Raw genomic sequence first — 23,145 nt, forward strand, 5'->3', positions numbered from 1 at the left:
GGGTATCCTCTTCCTCTTGGGTCTGGCCAGGCCAGATTGGTTGATGAGGGGACCCTCCTGGGAGCAGCCCTCCTTCCAGAGATCTCCTGGCCTTTGAGGCCCTAAAGCTGCACAACCCCAGGGTCTTGCAGTGGTTGGCAGCTGGGCCTGGCTACTACGTGGCAGCCCCATGCGAGATGAGACACTTTGGCATAAACCATGTTTGCAAGGAAAACAGTTGCAACCACAAGCAAACCTGTCCCTCCCCATGTCCCTTCCCAGGTGGGTCCTACATACCAGGGAAACCTCATAAAGCAGTTGTCACATCTGCCTGGGGCAGAGGAGGGCTAAGTTGGCGTCGAGAGTCTACCTGTTCCAGGAACCACCAGAGGTAGGACTGGGCATGGGCTGGCACTCCTCTAAGGAGGAGCTTCAACTTCCCCATCTGCTCAATGGGCACAGTACTTTTAACCACCTTCTGCAGAAGGGTCCATCCCTGGTCTTGCTGTGGGACTCTGGGGAAGTGTTGCCCATCAGGACTCAGTTAGCCCATCTAAGCAGTGGCCCTTCATTCCTTCCTAGCTCCCTCTCCCCAAGTCGTACATAGATCTGTCCACTCAGATGGATTGGGTCAGGAGAGGCCAGGGGGCAGTGAAGAGGCCCACTTTTGGAACATTCCTTATCTGGCACAGGACGAGATGAGGACAGGAGCCACCCTGGGTCCTCCTCTGGCTGGACCCCAGGCTGGACTATCATATTGGGCTGGATTCCTGGCATCAGATGACACAGCCCTAGGCCTCAGGTGGTGGGTCTGGGCTCTCTCCTTGGGACAGGAAACTGCCTTTAGTCTACCCATCTGAGAGTGTCACCATCTTCCTCTTACATAGCTTGGGCATTGCACTGGCCCTAGTTTGCTGTATGGCCTTAGGCAAGGCCATGTCTTCTCTGGGCCTTGTGGGCCATTTCCAGACCAGATCCCTCCCTGGTACCTGATGAAGCAGGCAGGAAAAGGTGATTCTTCCCAAAGTGGAGATGCAAGACTGATGTGTGGGGCCTGGCGCAGGGCTGGGATCTCTACTCGGGGCTTGCGACCTCCAGGTTGGGGGGGAGGCATTCTGGAAAAGCTCCCTGATGCTTGTCCCCACCCCAGCCCACAGATCTTGGTGTCAGTGGCCAGGACTACCATGGCTCGGGCATGTGGGCTGGGCCTGCTGCTGGCACTGTTGCTGCCCATGGTTGGCACCTCTGTGCCGGGCACCGTGGTCAGACTAAACAAAGCCATGCTGAACTACGGTAAGAGACGTGACCGCTGTGCTGTCCTGCATGTATCTGTGCATGAGTGTGTACACGTGATTCCATGTTTGTATGTGTTTGTGCAATCCTAAGTGCATGTGTATATTTGTGAACTCAACCGCCCCGCCCCCCCCCCGCAAGGACCCAGATCTTATCCATCCGTCACTGTGTCCCTGGATCTCAGACAGTGCCTGACTGACACAGTGCTGACACAGTGCTGCTCAATGAATAGTAAGTGAATGCATGAGTGGGAGTGTATGTTTTGTCCTATATGCAAGTGTACCCTCATGATTGTGCTCACGGGACCAAGTGGGGTGGGCATGGGTCAGTTTGAGGGGTTACTTTTGCTTGTGTGTATCTATATGGGTTTGAAAATTCATGGAGATGTGTCAAGTGGGTGCCCAATCATGTGCAAGTGTCATGGTGCCTGGACGTGTGTGCGTGCAGATGTGGCTGCACATCCTGGGTATACATGTGTGTGCGTGGGGGGTCTGTGTGCTCTTGTGTGCTGGGGAAGGCGTGTCTAGCATGATCTGGGGGAGCATGGCATTAGATCCTTGCTGTACTCACAGTGAGAAGAGCCAGCCTCTCACTGGGCCTATCTTAGGCGAGGCCTCTGTCCTATGAGTCTGCTCCACCCCTAGGGAAGGGACAATGAGGAAACTTAGGCCTAGAGAGGGACAAAGGCTGCCCCCCACAGCTGCCCCCGGGGAGGCTTTTGGGGTCTCACCTAAGCTGGGTCAGTAGTGAGAAATCAGAAGCAATTTCCCTTGAGACAAGACTAAACTCAGGTTACAGTGCGAAGGACTCAGGTCAGACAGTAGACGTTTCTGTCAGTGGCCCAGGCCACGAAACAGTGAGACAGTGACTCAGGGAAGCAGCAGGGTCTTTCCCCCGGTGCACACATAGCCTTCCAGGACCTCGTATCCGGGCAGTGAAAGGGGTCAGTGATCCGTGTTAGAGTGTGACTGGCGCATGGTGCCATGCACGGATGCTGGTAAGCAGGGACATGAGGCCACTGCCCTCCGCTAGCCATTCTCTCTCCGCCTGTCCCATGTGAACCTCCTTTGTCCCCAGAGCCCTCTGGGTGCACCCACCTGTGTTTGCTCTTGGCGGAAATCCGACAGGATGCCCAAGCCTCACACACCTCTTTCCAAGGTCAGGCTGGGTGGCTTCTTAACAGTGTCCTTCCAGTTCCTGTCTGTAAGCCCCAGAGTTTAAGCCCTGTGTAGGGGGTGCACTATGGATGGAGCCTAGAGGCTTGGGTGTGGGTCTCAGCTCAATCATAGATAGTCAGGCTGGAGAGGGGCCTTAAGAGCATAGAGACTACTGCCTTTATGCTTGCGTCTGGGGAAACTGAGGACTAGAGGGGCACAGGGACTTCTTCAGATCCCACAGTGAGTCTGAGCAGAGTCCAGGCCTCTTGACTCATCAAGTGCTCTCTTCCAGCACCATCGCTCCCCTTTTTAATTCCACTCACATTTAATCGGCACCTGCCTTGGTCCAGCAGCACGGGTGCATGAGGAGGTTCAGGGGCTTGGGAGCCAAGATCTGACTTCAGCTCTGACTTGACATCCCCTTTCCAGGTGTTCTTACCCATTCATAAACAGGGCATAATATAGTACCTATGTTACAGAGTTGTGATGAAAAGCAAAGCACCCAGAACAGTCCTGGCAGAACAAAGGAGAAACTATAGAAATATTAGCCATTATTATCATAAAAAAGAAGAGCAACAGGGAGAGCTAACATTTATTGTGTGCTGAGCCATTATAAGGACCCTATGTGATGGGTACCATTATAATCATTGCAAATTTATAGGTAGGGAAACCGAGGCACAGAGCAGTCACACAGATAGTGAATAGCAGAGTAGTAGAGCTGGGGGTTGCACCCAGAATCTCAGGGATTCCAGAGTCCTCAGCCTCCATCCCCCAGATCCCACCACCTTTCAACTGGTGGGGTGCTCTGCTTGGGGATTTGGGGAGGCTCCGGAGGAGGTGGAATCCCATCAGAATCTTGCAAAAGGGCAAAGCAAGTTTGTTATTGTTTCTGAGGAGTGGGGTAGACAGTGGGATTTCGAGAGGCAGAGTGAGAGAGGGATGGCATGCCTTGCAGTTCTGGTGTGAGGAGTGCACCCAAGGAGGGATTATGGGGAGCGGACTGGCCCCCTGTGTCCGTGGACAAGCCTACCCCTTCCAGTTTCTGAGCCCTCCCCTCTCAGGATGTGGAGCAGATGGCAGATGGTGTGGTCTTCCTTGGTGGCTCCTGAGGGCAGCCTGACCTTGCCCTGCTCTGGCCTCATAGTGTCTGAAACCGGGAAAGCCCCTCTCCAGCGGGCCCTGCAGGTCACTGTCCCACATTTCCTGGACTGGAGTGGAGAGGTGCTTCAGCCCTCCAGGTGAGTGCTCCTGCCCTCCAGATAAGGTGCTCTTGTCACCAGGTGAGTGTTCCCACTTGCCAGGTGAGTCCCCTCATCCCCTGGGAAGAATGCTCCAGTCTACTAAATGAACACCCTCGTCTATAGGTGAGTGTTTCCCCACAAGCTAGATGAGTGCTTCCCTCACTCGGTTAGATACGCCCACCCACTAGGTGAGTGGTCACAAGAGGACTTAGGAGATGAGACCAAGGTAGAGACATGGGGGCCTGGAGCCTTCGAATTTGTAGATTTCTGCCTCCAGCGGCCAAGATTGTGCAAGATTGTGGCTCCTGGGTTCCCAGTGCTGGCAGGACCCTTGGCTACTGCCTCCAAAAGCTAGACACTGAATTTAGACACAAATCTGAGTAATTTACCCCCACAGCATCCCCATTACCCCATTAAGCACAGAGACTCAAAGGCAAAGATAGATGGGGGTGCCTCAAACTCAGATACCTCCAGGGGCTTGGCCAGCTGTCCCCATCTATGTGGACGCAGATTTACTATTGCCAGATCTCTGGATTTACAAGAAAATATATATATACTATAAAGTTTGGAATGATGGAGACTAACTTCAAATATTTAATACAGGTGGGTAAAAAAGCAGCTGACTCGGAGGCCCTCCCCACTCCAGTTGAGGCCCCTGGGTAGGGCTGGAATGCTGCTCACAGCGTGGTTGATAATGGTGGAGAACGGGCAACAACATCAATTCCTAACAGTTGAGGGTTCCTAAATGATTTGTTATCCAGCCACACAATGGACAGCATGTGGCTGTTTGATTACAGCACCGAGAGTCCTTGTTTATAGATGTGGGAACACATCCGGGATGGTTGTCAAGTAAAAAAAAATAGGTTCTAGGTCAGCTTGTGTCCTAAGAAGAGTTATGGAAGGATGTCACCCAAGTGCCAACAGTGAGAGTGTTTGTGGAGTTTTGATGTGATTTTAAAAATTTATACCATTTGTAATGTTTTGAATTACCCCTGCCCCCACCACTGCTGTGCAGAAAAAAAAATGACTTTCATTTAGGAAAAAAAGGAATTATAGGTTAGTTGCAAAGTGCTTAGCAATCAGAACAGGCAGCTTTTAAGGGATTAAGTTTCCCATTGCCGGAGAGCTACAAGCCAAAGCTGTTGACTAGAATTCTGTAGAGGGGATTTCTGCCTTCTGTGGGTCCCGAAGTCTTTCTTTCCCCACTTTCCAGCTTTCCAGACCTCAGTCAAACACTAAAATCCCTCCAAGACCTGAGAAATCACCTCACCCAATTCCAGTCCAGTGCTGGGATCCTCTCTGCATCTTTTCCCTACCAGCTTGTTGTCCGTACAAGGCTTGCATGCCCTCTGTGATGAAGAACTCACTACCTCTTCCTCATCTCATGGTTCCAATGGTCAGAAAGTCCTTTATAACATCAACAGTGTGTATATGGCTCAGGGCACTCACCCCAGAGTTAATTCCATGGTTTAATGGGGGCCACCCTGTCACCTCCATTCCTACCCTGCAGGGTCCAGATTCTGAATGTGCAGGTGTCCCGCCTGGACCTGAACTTCATTGCCGGCTTTGGGATACGCATGTTGGTGGCAGCCAATTTTACTTTCAAGGTCTTTCGGTGAGTGAGTCTCCTTGTCGGGAGGGGGCAAGGTTTTCAGGGACGATCAGAGTTAGTTTTCTTCTCCATCTCTCAGTTTTCTCCGCTGTAAAACGGGATGAAATTTCACAGCAGGTCTATGAGGGTTGCAGTGCATGGATTCCTTAAATTAATTCATTAAAATTACACACATAGTAGATGCTCAATAAGCATAGCCATTAGAATTATTTCTGTACATCGGTCACTTTATATGCATTTAATTTTCAAACTATGAGCTGGACCTTCAGAGGGGTCTCTTATTTTAATTCCTCTGTCCTGACACTCCTATGTTATAAGTGTTTACTGTGGGAGAGGCTCCAAGCAGGGTGTTTTCACATGACTGCCTCATAGAAACAGCACAGCCCTTTGAGATCAGTTCCATCAATCTTATGTTCATTTTATCAAAAGGAAACTGAGGCTCAGTATGGGGAATGACTGACTCGGGTCTCGCAGTCAGAGGGCATGGGGAGCCAGAGTTCACACCCAACTGCTGTAATGTCTGTGACCCTGAGTGGAGTTTGGGGGGCTCAAGTGGGACCATATCATGCTGAGTGGGGGTCTTGCCTGTGTCAAGTGGAGGGCAGGCTTGGGCTGGGGGTTTGCAAGGTCTCAAATCGGTCAACATGGGCTCTTCTGGGCGGCGCAGCTGTGTCTCAGGACTGGTGTCCCTGCAGAGTCCCAGAGCCCCTGGAGCTGGTTCTACCTGTGGTACTGGTGGCTGATGCTCGTGTGGCCCCCGACTCCATCAGGACTCCCGTTGTCAGCATCTCCACCTGCTCCTCATTCTTCAATAATGCCATTGTGCTTGATGGCAATCACAGGTGGGTGCCTGGGCTCTGGTGCTATATTCTGAGCTTCCTACTCAAGCCTTCATCCATTTGCCACAATGGGCCTAAAAGACCCCCAGTATCACATCCAGCTGAGCACTCTAAGGATCAGAGAGGTGCAGGGACTTGCCTGAGGTGACACAGTGAGTGTGCAGCCAGAGCCCATGTCCTCTCTACGGTCCCACCCTCCCACCACATAACAACGCACATTAGCCATTAACATACTACTCAGGAAGGGATTGTGGGCTTATGCCTTTATTAGGGACCTCAGAGGGCTGTCCCTTCCTGCAGAGATAGGGAGTCTGAGGTCCAGGGGACTGGGATCCACCAAGCTCTCACTGTGTGAGGTGGCCTCTCATGTACTATCTAAAGCTTACAGCAGCTCCTGCCTCCAGAGAACCTGCTGAGAGCTGGTCACATTCTAGGCCCTTTCTGAGCATTGTCTAACAGTAATCCTACCAGTGGGGGTGTAACTATTTTCTCCATTTTACAGGAGAAAAAACGGAGGCACAGAGCAGTTAAGTGATTTGCCTAAAGTCACACAGCTGGCAAATGCTGGAGCGAGGTTCAAACCCTCACAGCCTGACTAACCCAGTGCTCGTGAATCCCCTGCATTTTGTCTATACTTTCCCACACATGGGTAGGGGCTCACTGTGAGGTGGTTGAACATTTTGGACTGTATTTTCCCCAGAGAAGAGTAGTTTGTAAATCCTGCTCGTGTCCCATGATCATCATGTGTAACTCACGTCCCCTCAAGGCCCTCACAGGCAGGGGCTGCTCACGGAAATGGAAGCCCCAAGGTTGATGGCATTAAAAACACAGATGCCATCTTCCCACCTCCCCCCAGAGGCAAGTCAATGGATTTGGGCTACAGCTTGGATCAATGTTTTAGCAAACATAGGGCTATGGTTTCCTGGGCATCTCTGTGGAGACACACTAACTTAGACCAGTCTCTCACTGTTCAGAGGAAAAACTGAGGCCCAGAGAGAGGTAAGGACTTTACTAATGGTGTCACAGAGAATTGGAGTCCAAGCAGGAAGCACCCCTTCCTCATGGTGATCAGAGTGGCCCACAAAGCCCACTGGCCAAGGAAGTGGCTGAGCCCAGCTTTTGCAACACCCACTCTGTCTCCCCTAAGCCTGGCCTCATTATCACATCTTAGCTACTTCCGAACCTTGAAGCCAGTGCTCTGGTTTGAGGCTCAGTTTCCTCACCTGTGGGGACAATTGTATTCAGCTGATGGCAAGGTGTGACATGGGAATCACTGACCCCTGCCTGAGAAAAGACGTCTCACCCAGATGGGTGGCTTTGCCAAGAGAGACAGGACCAAATGCACTGACTCAGAGCTAAGGAGCCCTTCTTATGTCTCTTCCTTAGCACGGCCTTGCTGGTCCGGGTGCAGCGTCACATCAAAGCTGTCCTGCGTAACAAGGTAAAGGGCCTCCTGCCGATCTCTCAGGAAGCAGGGCATCACTTACCTCAGCAGGCATGGCGAATGAATGGGGGTTTGCAGGCATGGGGAGATTGGAATGGTTACTGCCTTATTATCTATCTATCTATCATCTCTCTCTCTCTCTCTCTCTCTCTCGTCTATTATCTATTTATTTACTTATTGAATGCCCTTCATGGAACTCCTCCGATTTTCCCATGAGGGCAGGGAAGAAGCTACTCCAGGCCAGTGACAGGAAGGCCCAAACAAGGGCAGTTTGGGGGGATAACAAGGGAAGGAGGCTCATCCTCTTGGGCAGCCCCAATTCCATGCTAAAGGGTGGGATGGGGGCAGTGCTTTCGGAGGCCGTGTGGCTAGTGAAAAGATGACAAAATGAGAGCGGACAAAGACTGGAGCCGGATGTGGTCTGTGTTCCGATTCCCCTTCTTTCCAGCTGTGAACTGGACAGGTCGCCTAACTTCCCTGTGCCCCCAATTCTACATCTGCAACGCAGAGAGAGTAAATGTCCTGGTGGGCTGGCTTGAGGGTTGAGCGCATTAAGATCCACAAAGAGTTTAGGACAGTTTGGGCAGGGTGCTGCCATTACTGTTTATATTTTAGCTCTTGTTATTAACTGCCTGTGGTTGACTTGGTGAGAGATGGTGCCCAGAGGCCAGAGTCCTGCTGCCAAGAGGGAACTAGTTCTTCATCTCTACCCCTTCTCACCTCACTGCCACCTCCTTTAAGGGGCAGCAGTAGAGACCAAATGAACCCACTGCATGCCATCCCACACCCCCCGGAGGCAGGCCTTAGCACTCTCATCTTTCAAATGAAAAAACTGAGGCTCCAGAGTGGAAGGCAGTACAACCTGACCTGGCCCTCTCCTCTGCCACCTGGCCTCACCTGGCCCAGCCTCACCAGCTCTTGCCTGGACCAGGCAGTGACCGTCCCTAGCCTTGCAGTCTCTCCTCTGCCACCTCCATCACAGTGACTCTAGCTTAATACGCTTCTCTGGCTGCCACTCTGCTCAGGAGAACCCTAGTCTCCTTGCCCGGCTTGCCGACCACTGCCTGCCTCTACCTCAGGTAACACTCTTCCACCAGCTGGCCCTCTGGGACCCGATGCAGCAGTCACCCAGGCCCAGCTGTGGCCACCTCTGCTGTGTCCCTCAGCCCCTGTTCTTTCCTCAATGCCCATGGATATTAACTTCCCCTCTGACTCCCCAGTGCTCAGAGGAGATGCCCAAAGATGCCCTCTGGGTGGTAGAGGAAGGAAAGGATCTCAGGCCTTGGTGTCCAGGCTGAGGGAGGCTTCCAGGCTGAGGGAGGCTTCCAGACCCGAGTGCCCCTGACCCAGCCTCCTTTGTCTTGCCGCAGCTGTGCCTGAGCATCTCTAACCTGGTGCAGAACCTCAACGTCCACCTGGGCACTTTAATTGGTAAGACCTGGGAGCCTGGGGTTGTGGAGGGACCTCTGAGACCTTCACAGGCCCCCAAGACTCTTCAAGACTCAACTCCTGATTAACTGTAGGATGACTAAAAAATTGCTGGGAATCTCCATATTCTAGAACCATGTCTTTGAATGAATGTTTGGTGTGTGTGTATGTGTGTGTAAGGAGGAGTATATGCAGTTTGCAATTGCCTCCTCCTCCACCTGGAGATTCAGAGACTCCCTCCTCCCATGGTTTTACTCCCACATCTCTCACATTCTTTGCTAGACTCTCCTCCCTCCCCACTTCAGGGCTCTGGCCCTTATATTTCATTTCCTCCTGGACACCTCCTCCTGGAAAGTCCCACAGGCTTCTCTCACTCAACATGTCCTTGACAGAACTCAAGCTCTTCTGCTCCCAAGTGCCCTTGATCCTGTTTCCCTTCTCAGGGGCCACCCACCACCCAGAGTCAAGGCTTCCTCTCCTCTCCACTGTCAGGCTCATCCCACCTCTCATTTATCCAGAAGTCTTAATTATCCAGGGAGTACTGGGAGTATACTAGCAGAAGGTCACTGTCTAGGCTAATCCCCCAGAAACAGACGTTGAGATGAGGATTTTAGTATAAGTGACTCAAACAGGGAGTGGAGGAGAAGGTCCTGGGGGCCACTGGTTGAGGCGGGGAGCAGTGGTAAGGGAAGGAAGATGTGTTAATGGACAGGTAACTGCTGTGGCTTCTGGGGCTCACTCCCATTGGAGAGCTCTTGGATATAGAAAAGAACATGCCTAACCTTCTCCTCAAGAGGCAGGAGCAGGGCTATACATCCACTGACTCCCATCAGTCATTGGTCACCTCACCACCACTCTACATACCTTGCTCTTCGACGGCAGATGGAGTCCCAGGTGCTTGCAGCCACTATGCACAGTGGCCACAGTGCATGCTAAACAAGGCTCCATCACAACTTTGTCTTACAACTTGAAATTGAAAGCTATGAAAGTAGATCAGCTTCATTTCTTTTCAACAGTTTCAATGTGTATCAATATTTGAGAACTACCTGGCAATTACCTAGACTGATAAAAGAATGCATCGTATGTTGAATTGGGGGATAATATGTTCTCACTGAGCCCTGAGCGTAATGCAGAACTTCCTCTGTTTTTTTCACAAGCCTATTTGGAAGCTTCTCCTGCTTGAAGCACATCTTCTCCTATCGAATGGTTTTGCCTAGGGTTTTAGTGTTTCTCCCACATTGCAGTCATCAACTTTGTGAAATTCAGAGCTGGTGGCTGTTGGCAGCTGCACTTTGCGATCAATTGGCTTTGCCTTTGAGTCAGGGTTTGCAACTAACTCTTGCCCAGCCTGGGACAGGTGTGTGGGGGTTGAGGGGATGAGATTTAGGACCAGCATGCTGGTGTTAAGCCAGGAAAGATGTCTGGCAGGGTCCACGCTTATCCGTGGTGGGTTCCTCAGTGAATATTGTCATATCAAGGTAACTTTGTTTTCCTTGTGCAAACTTCTTCTAACAGTCCTATGAGGTGGCGTTTTTTATGCCCAGTTTATAGAAGAGAAACCAGAGGCTCTGAGTCTAAAATCCTCAGCATGGTGCTAGAGGCACCCATGAACCAGCTCATTCTGGTTTTCTACTTCTCACATGTCCACCCACTGCTCTGCCCACATTTCACAGCCCAGCTCAAAGTCACCTTGTCTGGGGAATATTCTTTGATTTCCCTCATTCCCATCACTGCCTCAATCTCCATATTACCTTAATAGAAGGCACCAGGAGGTCGAAGAAATTGGACTTGGAATCAAGGGACTTGAGGGTAATTCTGGCACTGTTGCTCACCTGCTTTGTGACCTTGGGGGAGTCACCCATCTCTCGGAGCCTAACCATTCCAATCCAAAAATGGGGATCGAAATTTCACTTCTCCATGGATTGCTATAAGACAGCACAGGTTAAGTGCCTGGCATAAAATAGACTCAATAAACATTAGTCTCTCCCATCTTCCTTAGCAGGGTTTTCTCCATCATGATGACTTGTAATTAGGTCCATACCAAAACCAGCCCTTGCCCATGTCTTTGAGGAATTAAAAAAAAAATGAGTAAAGGAAATCTAAGTGTCCAACCCTGGGAGACTGTTTATATGAGTCATGTATACCTAGAGCATGGAGTGATAGGAGCCATTAAAAAGCATAGTTTAAAGGGGGCATTAACCTAGCAATATGCCTGGCAAAATACAATATAATAAAAGCTAATATTTACTGTAGTGTTATTAGCTCCATTTTACAGATGAAGAAACTGAGGCATTCCTCCTTGAAAGCCTGTGGTCTTAACTAACGTATAATGTCACTCTTTAAAGAAAAAAGAGGACACAAAGATATATATATATATATATATATATATATAGCTTCACTCCAGTTTTACTGAGAGAGTGAGAGAGAACTTTATCTCTGTATAAGAAAAATACCGAAAAAGAAATAAATTTGAAATTCTGGATTATATTTCTTCTATCTTTAAAAAATGTTCTATATGTTCACAATGAATATGGACTATCATTTAAAGTTTTTAACTGTTTATTCACTTTAAAAGCATAGAGTAATTCACCCTCTGCAGTGTCGTCTGTGAGTTTTGACCAATGCATAAAGTCATGTAATTGCCACCACACTTGATACACAGAACATTGCACCAGCCCCTAGAATCCCTTTGAGCTGCCCCGCTCCACCCTCCCTGATCTTTGACAACTACTGATCATATCACATTGCTTTTACAATCATAAGAAATCCCCCAAATACTAGAGAAAATCAAATTAAATGCAGAAGAGACAGAAAATCAGAAAGAAATCTAAATGGACACATACACACACAGAGGCATTAAAACCTGAGTTATGCAGAGCCTTTGGGAAGGAGCTGTTGGCTTTCCTGACGGTGGGGTTGAGGCTTCATCTGCTTGTTGTCTAGCCTAGCTGTGTCTGGAGATACGGTTCCCACTAGAGAGTCACACTGTGCAACCTTCTCAATCCGAATGTTCTGAGCCTTGGGGGAACTTGCCTTATAGGCATCGGGCTCTCAGATGCGTCTCCCTGAAAGGTCCCCTAAATGTCTTTAGGGGTGCAGGCACTGATGTGCTCTGGCACTGAATGACCCAGGGGGCTGTGCCTTTTGAATTCCTGTAGGAGGCTGTGTGATTAAGTGGAGAGAATGTACCTTTGGAGTCGGATGGACCAAGTATGCAATCCAGGGCACAGCTAAACTCATCAAATGGTGTGTGTGTGTGTGTGTGTGTGTGTGTGTGTGTGTGCGTGTGTGTGCGTGCGCACGCGCGCGCGCGTGTGTATGTGTATAAAATGGGCTCTTAACCCTACAGGACTGGTGAGGACTGAATGCGACGTTGTAAGTCAAATGTCTGAACCTCAGTATATGTGAACTCCCTTTTTTCCTGTGGTTCCTTCTTGCCTTTGTCAGGGAGTGTTTGTGCCTAGCGTGACCTTTCTCCTTCTTTCTTATTTGGGGTCTCTAGTCATCTATCGACTGGGAACAGAAACCAAAACTGTTAGGATTGTATCTAAACTAAGAAGCAGATTGTGGGTGGCTGGATTTTAGATGTGTGCACTTTGCAACTTGTTTGCTCACTCATGGGCTTTTTCCTGTTTGTTTTTTGTTTGTTTGTTTGTTTCTTGCCCTGGGTCTGGTGAACCAAGGTATTCAGATAATTGAGTTTTCTGCATAGATGAGGCACTGGTAGACGATGCTAAGTGTGCCATCTTTTCTTCTTCATTCTGGTTTCGTTTAGGCCTCAACCCTGTGGGTCCTGAGTCCCAGATTCGCTACTTCATGATCAGTGCACCCAATATCACTAATGACTACATTTCTTTGGATATCAGCGTAAGTACCTTCTTGTCAGCCCAGAGCTGAAGACTTGTTGCCTCTGGAGTCCTTGGTGTTCTGGAAAATTCCTAAAGGAGCAGAGGAGTTGATGGTAGAGGAGCTGGAATGACATTCCAGGTGTGAGGTTGGACGTGTGACATCTTGGAGTGGACAGCATTTCAAAACCCAGGATCTGTGATGGAGCCACCTCCCTATTGAGGCCCCAGTGCTTGTCTCCTTCTCAACCTTCCCCTACAGGCTGTTCTCTTCCTGCTGGGCAAGCCCATCGTCCTGCCTGTGAATGCCACGCGTTTCATGCTGCCAGAGCATGTAGGCACTGACAGTGCCATGGCAACTGTGGGCCTCTCCCAGGACATGTTTGACTCTGTCCTCCTGCTGCTGCAGAAGGCTGGTACCCTAAACATGGACATCACAGGGCAGCTGGTGAGGGCCAGATCTGCTGCCCGAGGCACGCGGGGCAGGCACACCATGGGCCCTGGCCTGGGGAAATCCTGTAGGGGCTAAATTGTGAATGGGTGGGGGGGCTGGAGTTTTGAGGTCACAGGGGCTGTTGAAAGGGTTAAATGGAGGTTTGGGGGAGGTAAGGGGTGGTCTAACTTGGGGAGCGATTGCCCTAAAACCTATCATGGCGTGTGATGCTGATTTCAGAAGTCAGATAACAATCCGCTGAACACCTCGGTGCTGGGCCTGCTCATCCCCGAGGTTGGTGAAGTTTCTGGTCATTCTAGGGGCTGAGACCTAAGATCGGGGTCGGGGAGCTCTCTGGGCTGTGGGATCTCTGCTGGTTCATATCTGTCCCAAGTGGGGTTCAGCATCTACTCTTACATCTGCACCCTTCCATCTCAGGATAGCCCCTCCCACCCAAACATGTTATTTTCTCCTCTCTGTGGAGAAATGCCCAAGCACTGCCCTCTGCTTGGGATGTGCTTTCTGCTTCCTTTCTCTTATCCATCTTCAAGATCAAGTTCAGAGATTACCTCCTAGGGGAGGATCAAACCCCTAGTCTGGTCCAGGAGGCTCCTTGAGCATCACAGCCCCTGAGCATCCCTTTCTCCTAGCACAGGCTGTGCCTGTCTTCATGCCTATTACCCCAGACTGGGCATCCCCAAGGGTAGGGGTGTGGGGTGGTCCCACCTCTGTGGACCAGTCAGGGACAAACGGTGGCTTGATCAGCATCAGAAGAATGACAAGTAGAGAGCCCACCCAGCCTTTGCCCCCAGGTGCCCTCCTCTCTTTCTCCCCCTCCGCTTTCCTAGATAACACACCAGTTCCCCCAGCCCATGTCCGTGGTGCTCAAGGTGCGGCTGGGTGCCACGCCCATGGTCATTCTCCATACCAACAATGCCACGCTGCAGCTGCAGCCCTTTGTGGAGGTCCTGGCTGTGACATCTAACTCAGCTTTCCAGTCCCTTTTCTCCCTCAATGTGGTGAGTGAGGTGGGCTGGGCAGGGCTGGCTCTGGGAGGGAGGCTGACTTGCAAGGAGACCTTACTTTCTGCTCCACTCTCCTCACCTGCTCTGTCCTATCCGCACTGGCCTAGCTGTTCCTTCATGAGCCAGGACATTCCTGCCTCAGGACTTTTGCACGTGTCATACTTGTGCCTAGGACACCCTTCCCCTGGCTCTTGGCGTGGTTGGCTTCTCCTCATCTTTCAGGTCTCAGCTTAAATGTTGCATCCCTCTTCAGGGAAGCCTTCCAAGACCACCCTGAGAAAGATGGTCCCCATCAGCCCTCTCCATGCCACCACTCTACCCTCTACTCTCTGAAAAAATTCTGTTTGGTTGTTGTTCATCTCCCTTACTGGCCTGTACTCCACAAACACCTGAATGAGTAGGGGGATGAGTGGGAGGCTGGGGTCACTGGTGGCCAGCTGAAAGCTCCCACATGGCTTTGTGCCCTTTGACCCTGTTCTCCCCATACACTCAGGCAGTGAACCTCAGCCTCCAGCTCTCCGTGTCCAAGGTGAAGCTTCAGGGGATCACATCTGTGCTGGGGTAAGCAAGGCCTCCTGGACCCAGCAGCCTCAGAGTGTTTCTCTGTGCAATTGGCTTGCCACCACCCATCATGGTGTCACCTGTCACATTGTCTGTCAGAGGAGCCTGGGGTGTAGGTATGGCATGGGTGGTGATGGGCACTAGGTCCCATGCCTAATCCTCCTGCTTCCATTTCAGGGATGTCAAGCTCACTGTGGCCTCTTCCAATGTGGGCTTCATTGATGTGAGTGTGGGGCTGAGGTCTCCAGAGGTCCCCTCACTGGGTGGGGGAGGCCTTACGCCTGGAGAAGGGGTATGTGTGTGCATGCTTACTTGTGCATGTATGTGCCTATATGTGCCACCATAATCTGCCTGGGGTGCTTGGAGACAGTGGTCAGTCAGTGGTCCATCCATTGGACAGTCTGTCTTTCCCAGGCTGTCTGTCCACTGGCCAGCTGGTCAGTCAACCTCAGCTTGCCTGTCTGGTGGCTGGTGACTTGTCAGCCCCCAAAATCACTGAGACCACTGATAATTGGATAAGCCAGCATTAGACAGTGTTAGCTGGTCCTTTGGTCATGCACGTGGCTGGGCCGCCATTGTTGGTTGGCCTGTCAGTCAATATGCCCCATCAGTCTATCCAAGGTCAGTCTATCTATCAGTCAGCGCCAACAGGGCAGCTAGCCACTTGACATCAGACGGTCTGCCAGTCACCTGTTGGTCACACTGTGAGTGGGTATCAGTTAGTCAGGTGCTAGTCTCTCAGCCTCCCCTCAGGTGAGTGGATCCTGGATGCCTAATGCTCAGAATACTGACCTGGCCCCGGGGGTAGATGGTCTCTGCTTGAAGGCAGGTCAGGGATGACATGCCTTCCTTCCTTTCTCTGTGCCTCTGCCATCCATGTGTCCATCTGTGTGGCCTGCCTATCTCTCTCGGCCCCTCGCTGGGGCGGGCCTACGGTCAACCATCTCCCTGGTTCCACGGCTGCAGACAGATCAAGTGCACGCACAAATAGGCACCGTGTTTGAGAAGCCTCTGCTGGACCATCTCAATGGTGAGCCCTGCTCTCAACCCCAGTGTGGCACCTCTTGTCCCCTCCTGTCCCACACCACTCCAGGCTTCAAAGATTAAGAGGGTGGCCTTTGGAATCCAGCTGCCTGTGAGCCCGTCTTAGCTCAACTGTTTAGCAACTGTATGATCGCAGCTAAGTTTTTTTCCCTCCCTAAGCCTCAATTTTCCCTTCTGTAAAGTGAGTGCAATAATCATGGCTCCCACCTCCTGGGTGTCTGGAACTTGGTGTCACGATGCACATGAGGACTTCAGCACAGGACATGCTCCAGCAGTGCTCGGTCACCGCCTCCCAGCTGAACTTGGTTTCTCCTTTCCCTCCTGCAGCTCTCTTGGGCATGGGGATTGCCCTCCCCAACGTGGTCAGCCTCTACTATCTCAACGCTGAGATCTTTGTCCATGAGGTGAGAGTCTGTGGGTGTGACCAGAGGGGACTCCTCTACCCTTGGAGGGAGGCTGGGATCAGGGAGATGGGAGCCACTTCTCTCCTGTGTCCCTGCTAGTGTAAACAATGTGGTCTTAGGGTCAGCCAGGCCTGGGAGCACCCTCACTCCTGCCAAGACTACTCCATGAATCCTTAATTGCAATGAGATGCAAAAGTTAGGATATCAAGAGACACTGGTGGGCGGGTTTCACCGCCCTTCAGTCCTCATCAAATATCACAACAGGCCACACTCAGGGGCCTTCGGTTGTCCCTTACTTCTGTGCTCTGGAATAGGCATGGTCATATTGGTTTCTGAGCAAGGGTGACAGACGGGCTCCTTCCAGCTTTGTACACAAACCACTGTAGGCTGGATGAGGGAGGGGCCTCCTGACTCTTCTAGAAGCACTTTCCCTGATCAGAAATTGTGGGCTCAGGGTGAAATTCAATCATGACCACTGCCCAAAGGTGAGATCCTATAACTTCTTTCTGTTTCATTCAGGACATAAAAAGATATATTCTTCCTAATTCATATAACAAGGTATGCACAGGACAGAAAGCTTAGCCAAGGTCCCTCGAGCCCAACATCTGTGTGTTATTCACACCCCCACCCCAAGTGGGACCCACTGATGTCCTTCTGGGGAGGATGCCCTCGTTGCTTAAGGACCATGGTCCCAAGGCACTTGGGTGATCCACCCCTTTAAGAAGGAATAATAGGCACATGGAGGAGACAGGGTTATTAGTAGGAATTTCCCTAAGACACCCCCATACAAGCACGGTTAGCGGCTGACCCACCTTGACACAAATCCAGCCAAGTGGGTCTGAAGTCAAAGGTCCGTAGACTAGCACAGCCCAATAGACCTTTCTGTGAGGATGGAACTCTGCACTGTCCAATGCAGTTGCCACTATTGGCCACTGGGCACGTGTGACTATTGGGCACTTGAAATGTGGCCTGTACAACTGAGGAGCTGAATTTTAAATTTTATTTAATTTTAATTAATTGAAATGTAATTAGCCCCATGTAGCTAGTGGCTACCATATAAGAGCTACATTTGGGTAGGAACTTGATCTGGCTTGTTCTCTGCTGGATCGCCAGCACCTGGCATAGGGCTTGGCTCATAGTAAAGGCTTGGTGAAGATTTGCTGAATGAATGAATGAATGAAAGAAAGAAAGAAAGATCAGCAGGCTCCCAGGGTGTTTCTGCGGTACAATGTAGAGAGCAGAGGACATGGTTGGGGCGGGAAGGGGTGTCTGGCTCTGCTAGGGAGACTTGGACTTGGAGAAAATACACAATGATCTGGACTCCTAATCATAAAATGGCGATGGTACTGACCATGTAGGAAGCAGGCATCAACTGCTGGTCCCATGCTGAGGGCTCTACCTGCATGGTCTCACTGTATCCTTATAGTAGTCTTTTGAGGTGGGTGCTGTTAATGCCAGATTAGGAAACTGAGCCCAGAGAAGCAAAGGACTGTTCTCAGGACACATGACAAGAGTGACACAGCATGAACTCAGAGCCAGGCTGATGGAGCAGCTGCGGGTCCTACTGGTCGTCGCGTGGCTTCTGACCTGCCCATGGTTTTCTTTGCCTTTCAGGGCTACGTGGTGGTATCCAGCAAACTTCTGTATGAGCACTGAGGCGGGACCACTGGGAGAGCTGAGTGGGCCAGCGCACTGCCTGGCATGAGGGCCAGGACCCTTGCGCCTGAAGCCACTTGGAAAACTGAGGCAAAGCCACACTTAATCATTTCCAGCAAGCTGGATGGCCCAACTGGGCTCTTTAATCTTCGCTGTATGCCTGCGTTCCCCTGCCTCACTTCCTCCTACCCCTCCCCTTTCCCCTTCTCTCCCCACTTCTTCCCTCACCCAGCCCCTTCCTCCATTCGCCTCCTTGTGGGGAGCAAATTGCTTCTCCAGGCTTACAGACCTGTTCTTTCTTGCATTAAACATCATCTCTTGAGCTGCAATTTCCAGCCAGGCCCTGTGAACTTTTTGCATACCTGAGGTCAATCATTCCCTACATGTTGTCCCTGGGTCCTGTCTGTCCCTAGAGCCACCGGAGCTGCCTGGAAGAGGAAGAAGATGTGAATACATCTCTGGTGGCCTTATCTGTTGATCCCATCACCCCCTTGCCCAGGGGAGCTCATATTTTGAGAGATCCCTGGAGAGCGATATAGACAACCTAGAAGTTACAAATGCCATGGTGGCACTTTAGGCATTGTGCCTTACCTGGAGGCATGTCCCATGCCTTTTCCTCTCCACATTGTCACATCCCAGCTTGTTCCTGGAATCTCATAAGAGCCCTGTGAGTCAGGCATGCAGGGTATGGAGTCCCCTTTCACAGATGTGGAGACTAAGGGCCAGACTAAGAAATGTGCCGAGTCTCCGAGCTGGATGGCAGCAGATCCCTGGGACTGCAACCTTCCTAGAATCCAGACGTAAGGTGTCCAGTCCCCTCTTCTATCACCAGCACCCCAACCTGGGGTTTGTCCTTGGGTCACAAGCCTCAGGTGACAAGGAGTTCCCTGCCTTCTCAAGCAGCTTCTCCATCTTTGGTTTACTCAGATCATGAGCAAATTTTTTGTTTGTTTGTTTGAAGGAAGCAGAATCTGCTTTCTGGGCCTATGGTTTCACTGAATATGTCTAATTCCTTTTGCTTCCAAAAGCTCTTCAAACCCAGTGGGTCATATACAACAAGATGGCCTAGGGAAGACTGAGGATGCAAACATTAGCAAAGAAAGCCATGTGATTTTTCTCCTCTCATTTTAAGCTAATCTCTTAGCCAGAGATAGTATTCCTTCCTGCCCAGATATACAAGATTCATGTTCTGTTTATGTTTCGCTGGGGAGTAAAATGTGCCTGAATTTATACCGTCAGTAAGCAAAATCTTTGGTAGTGTATAACACTAGCCTCTCTTGCTATATAGGTTACAGGTTCATCTGTAAAATCCCAATGCAGCAGGCTGAGGGGCCTGGAACCTGCCCAGAGTCTTGGTGGTGGGAAGAAGATGGGTGGTGGTGAGAGAGTAGAAAGGGGCAGACTGTAAAATCCAACCTCATGGTTGTGCTCAGGACAGCATGGCTTTTATTTCATTTGGTTGCTTAGTTAACTAATTCATTAATCTTACATTTATTGGGACTTAATATCAGCTCAGCCCAACGCTAAGTATTTTAGGATATGGGAGACAAAAATTTTAATACATAGACACAGCCTATAAAGGCAGTAATGACCTAGAAAAAGATCATATAGAGTCCATCCATTAAGCAGTCAGTCCAGTGATCCAACTTTCCATCCTTATTTCCTCCCTCCCTCCCTCCCTCCTTCTGTCCCTCCCCTTCCCTCCCCTTCCCTTCCCTTCCCTTCCCTTCCCTTCTCCTTCCTCAGTATAACATTGGCCCCTGGTTATTTCCATCTTCCTTCCTTCCTTCCTTCCTTCCTTGCTTTCTTCCTTCCACTATTCATCTACCTACCTATCAATCCATACACCCACCCATCCATTTGTCCATCCATCCTGTCATTCACACATCCACTCATTTAGCCAATCATTTGCAATTGGCTAGGTCTTTGTTCGTACCCATGATATTACCAGTTCTATAATATATGTTCTTTCAAGATGAGGGGACCGAAACACCTGAATTAAGCTCTGCTCCCACAAAGAAGCTGTGGTCTGCTCAAAGGAGCTGGCTTGACTCTCATGGGACACCATTCAGCCATTCAGTTAGGGGCCTGCGGGCTGCTGAGAGGGACAGATGAGGGTAGCAGTCTGGGTCCAATCAGAAGGTTGAAACCACATAGTAGCTTAAATAGGGAACATTTAATATGAAAAATTATTAACTATGGTTAAATTGTAACTATAAGCCAGAAGGAAACTCTGTGATACTCTAGGGCTGAGGGAGAGTACCCAAGGAAAGAAAAACTCGCACGGGCTCAGACCTCACTGGAGAGGGTGTTGTTTGGCCTACTGGATATCAGAGAAGTTTGCTGGCTTGGCCAGGTCAGAGCTGGCCTGGAGTTGCTGGGCAAATCAAAGGCAGCTGAGACATTCAGAGCCTAGTGCAAGTGTCTTGGGGGGAGAAGGAAGGGAGGAGGGAACACTGGGGACAGGTGGGGTTGTGCTTGCAGATGCAGCTGTTTGGTGTGTGACCAAACAGGGGCACTTACAGAGGAGTCTGATCACTGGATGGGTCAGAGAGGTGGGAGTGTGGTGAGGGCTTTGATTTCTGTTAGGAAAGGGCTGCATGTGGAAAGGCTGTCCCTAGTTTGTGGGTGTCAGGTTGCAGAGGGACCACATTCTGGGTCTCTCTGTTTCCTTAAAATAATTTTATTTTTAGAGATCTTCCCACCTATCTGGCCATTGGAACTTGGCTGGGGCCACTTTACTTTGAACTTAGTGGAACAGAAGATGGCATGACTGTCTCTTTCCTGACAGAATTACTATTATTATTCTGCCCCGTCATCATAAAGAAGGTAAAACAGTGGCTCAGAGAGATCGAGGGAGTCACCCAAGGTGACACGGCTTGTGAGGACAGTGACACAGCTTGTGAGAACAGAGGACAGCCCTAGCCACTGTTCAGAACTCTGAACCCACACAAAGGGGTTTCTCTAGCCTCCCCCAACCCCATGTCCTTCATGCCTCCCCTCCCCACTCAATACCCAAGATGGCCTTGTGGGGAGGCAGTGGGGGCCAAGTGATAGGTGACCAGAAACATATCAGGTGGATTTGCTTGTGGAAGGAGGTGAGGCCTGCCTGTCCCTCTGTCTGTCAGGGGCGGATCTGCAGGGATAAAATGATGCTATCTGTAGACTGGCTCCTCTAGCTCAAGGCCAAGATCAAGATGGAGACTGGCTGGGCTGACCTGGGTTCTTTTTTCTCCCTGTCCTAACCCTGGCTTCAGCCCACTGCCCTCAGGCAGGCCGTTGCCTCAAACTCCTGCCACAGTGACTCCAAATGCACAATGGAAAGAATAGCTTCCTTAGACCTGTGGGTCCCCTGTATGGTGGATGAGGAAAACCTCAGTCCTTCAGCGGCCCTCTTAGGACTGTCCATCAGCCTTGAGGTGACCTCAAGGGCCTCATGGAGAGCAGAGCAGAAACTGGGCACCCCAAGGCCTGGGTTCTAGCCCTACCTCTGTGGCCAACTTACTGTGTGGCCCTGGGGTCGCCCTGCCTTCATTACCTTTCAAAGCCCCGCGCTCCCACCCCCAGCATTTACCAGCATCTCCTCCAGGAGCATCCCTCTGAGGCTACCCCACTGGACAATTGGCTCCTCATGCCCCTTGTGAATCTCAGAGGGGTCACAAGGCCTGATGGTCCAGCCGATGTCTCCCAGGTCTTCGTGCTTGCTGCTCCCCTCCTGAAACACCTTCCCCTTGCCTTGCAGAGCTGGCTCTGCTCACCCTTAGGTATCAGCTCCAAAATCCCCTGCTCCAGGGGTCTTCTGCTCTGATGATAACCACATTCTCTCCCTGCCCATCCCCCTGGTTTGGTGGCTTCCACTACCCTTTACTCCCCAAGAATGACCTGGCTTTGTGGTGTTGACTTGCATAGTGCCTGTCTCTCCCTGTAGGCACCAGGAGCCCTCTCAGGATAAGAATCTCAACTGCCTGTTCACTTGTGGGAGGTGCTGGGTCTAGGGAAGGGGGCAATGTGAGCCTTGATGCCCGCTCCAGTGACCACATCCCTCCCACCAGTGCGTGTCCTCCTGCAGCCACCTGGGCTCCTTAGCCACCTTCATCCTCTGTGCTATTTACATTGGAACAGACTGAAGTGTCACGTGAGCATTGGGGCTCCTGTTCTTCAGTCCTTTAGATAATTATCTGGGCCTTAATAAACCCTTAATTATCCAAGTAGCTAATCAGGCTCCTGAATATAAGGGCTTCCACGTCCCTAGGTCTAGAGGTAAGGGTCAGTCATCTGCAGGACGTCCCCAGGCTTGGCAAGGTAAGGACAGGCCCCGCCTATGGAACTCTCCCCAGAGAGTGTCATATCCAGCCCTGTCATTTTACAGATAAAAACACGGATGCCCAGAGAGGGGAAGAGACTTGCCTGAGATCACATAGCAAACAGGTCACAGGGCCAGGGCTTGGTTCTGTGGCCTGACTCCTGCCCAGTGCTCCCTACATGACAGGAAGCCACAGGACATTGCAACCTTCTCATACTGTAGGACTTACGCAAGATCAAGGAGACAGCAGATATGAGGGCTTCCTTGGGCTCCACTGAGGCTGAGGGGAGACCAGAGAAGCCCTGATTTGCAGGAGCTCAGAGCTGAGTTGGGGCAATGGGGCAGGGATGGGAGGATGGAGAGGAAGGTTGTGCATCTAGGAGCATCAGCCAGTTAGAGAAAGGGAGGGAGGGACTCCAGGTAGAGAAAAAGTGTGAGCAAAGAATGCATGTGGGGGCAGCAGGAGACACTCATCTTGGGGTGGGATGGATTAGGTAAACAATCAGATTCAAACTGTGATCTTTAAGGATGGGGGCGGTTGGGGGTTGAGGGGAGGGAAAGGCTGAAATTAGGACTTGAAGGATGAACAGGTTATAGATGTGCTGGTGGAGGGCATTCTAAGAGGGTAGGACGGCTTAGACAAAAGCACAAACACAATCAGAAACAAAACTCTGGCACTGACTGTTTGCCCCAGAAACACCCATCTGATCATATTACCCCAAGCCGCTTAGTATACTAAGATGGCAAAAAATTCTGCCCAGAGTGGCCTTAACACCTGGCATCCGTTCTGGCCTGGGATTGAGGGAACAGGGGTAGGGCTCAGCTTCCCAACTGGAAGATGGAGCTGGGCTGGAGAAGACCATCACCAAGCTCCTTCCAGC

The 23,145-nt window shown here is 50.8% G+C and overlaps 1 protein-coding gene across 1 annotated transcript; it reads left to right on the forward strand.

Annotated features, from left to right (window-relative positions):
* Nucleotides 1-1,163: 1,163 nt before the first annotated feature.
* BPIFB2 (BPI fold containing family B member 2) lies at nt 1,164-17,961 on the forward strand. Its single transcript, XM_006922044.1, has 15 exons — nt 1,164-1,272; nt 3,574-3,667; nt 5,181-5,285; nt 5,978-6,124; nt 7,508-7,562; nt 8,936-8,996; nt 12,769-12,860; nt 13,101-13,286; nt 13,512-13,565; nt 14,120-14,294; nt 14,794-14,857; nt 15,035-15,080; nt 15,824-15,887; nt 16,229-16,305; nt 17,920-17,961. The coding sequence occupies exons 1-15, from the start codon at nt 1,164-1,166 to the stop codon at nt 17,959-17,961; spliced, it is 1,371 nt and encodes a 456-aa protein (XP_006922106.1).
* Nucleotides 17,962-23,145: the final 5,184 nt, after the last annotated feature.

The sequence above is a fragment of the Pteropus alecto genome, unplaced genomic scaffold, assembly GCF_000325575.1.
Source record: "Pteropus alecto unplaced genomic scaffold, ASM32557v1 scaffold45, whole genome shotgun sequence".
NCBI lineage: Eukaryota > Metazoa > Chordata > Mammalia > Chiroptera > Pteropodidae > Pteropus > Pteropus alecto.

Bases quoted from the DNA above. Each gene is read 5' to 3' on its own strand.
- BPIFB2 (XM_006922044.1), top strand. From the start codon at position 1,164: ATGGCTCGGGCATGTGGGCTGGGCCTGCTGCTGGCACTGTTGCTGCCC. The intron at 3,668-5,180 runs GTGAGTGCTCCT...CCTACCCTGCAG, and splicing joins GAGGTGCTTCAGCCCTCCAG to GGTCCAGATTCTGAATGTGC. The intron at 13,566-14,119 runs GTTGGTGAAGTT...CCGCTTTCCTAG, and splicing joins TGGGCCTGCTCATCCCCGAG to ATAACACACCAGTTCCCCCA.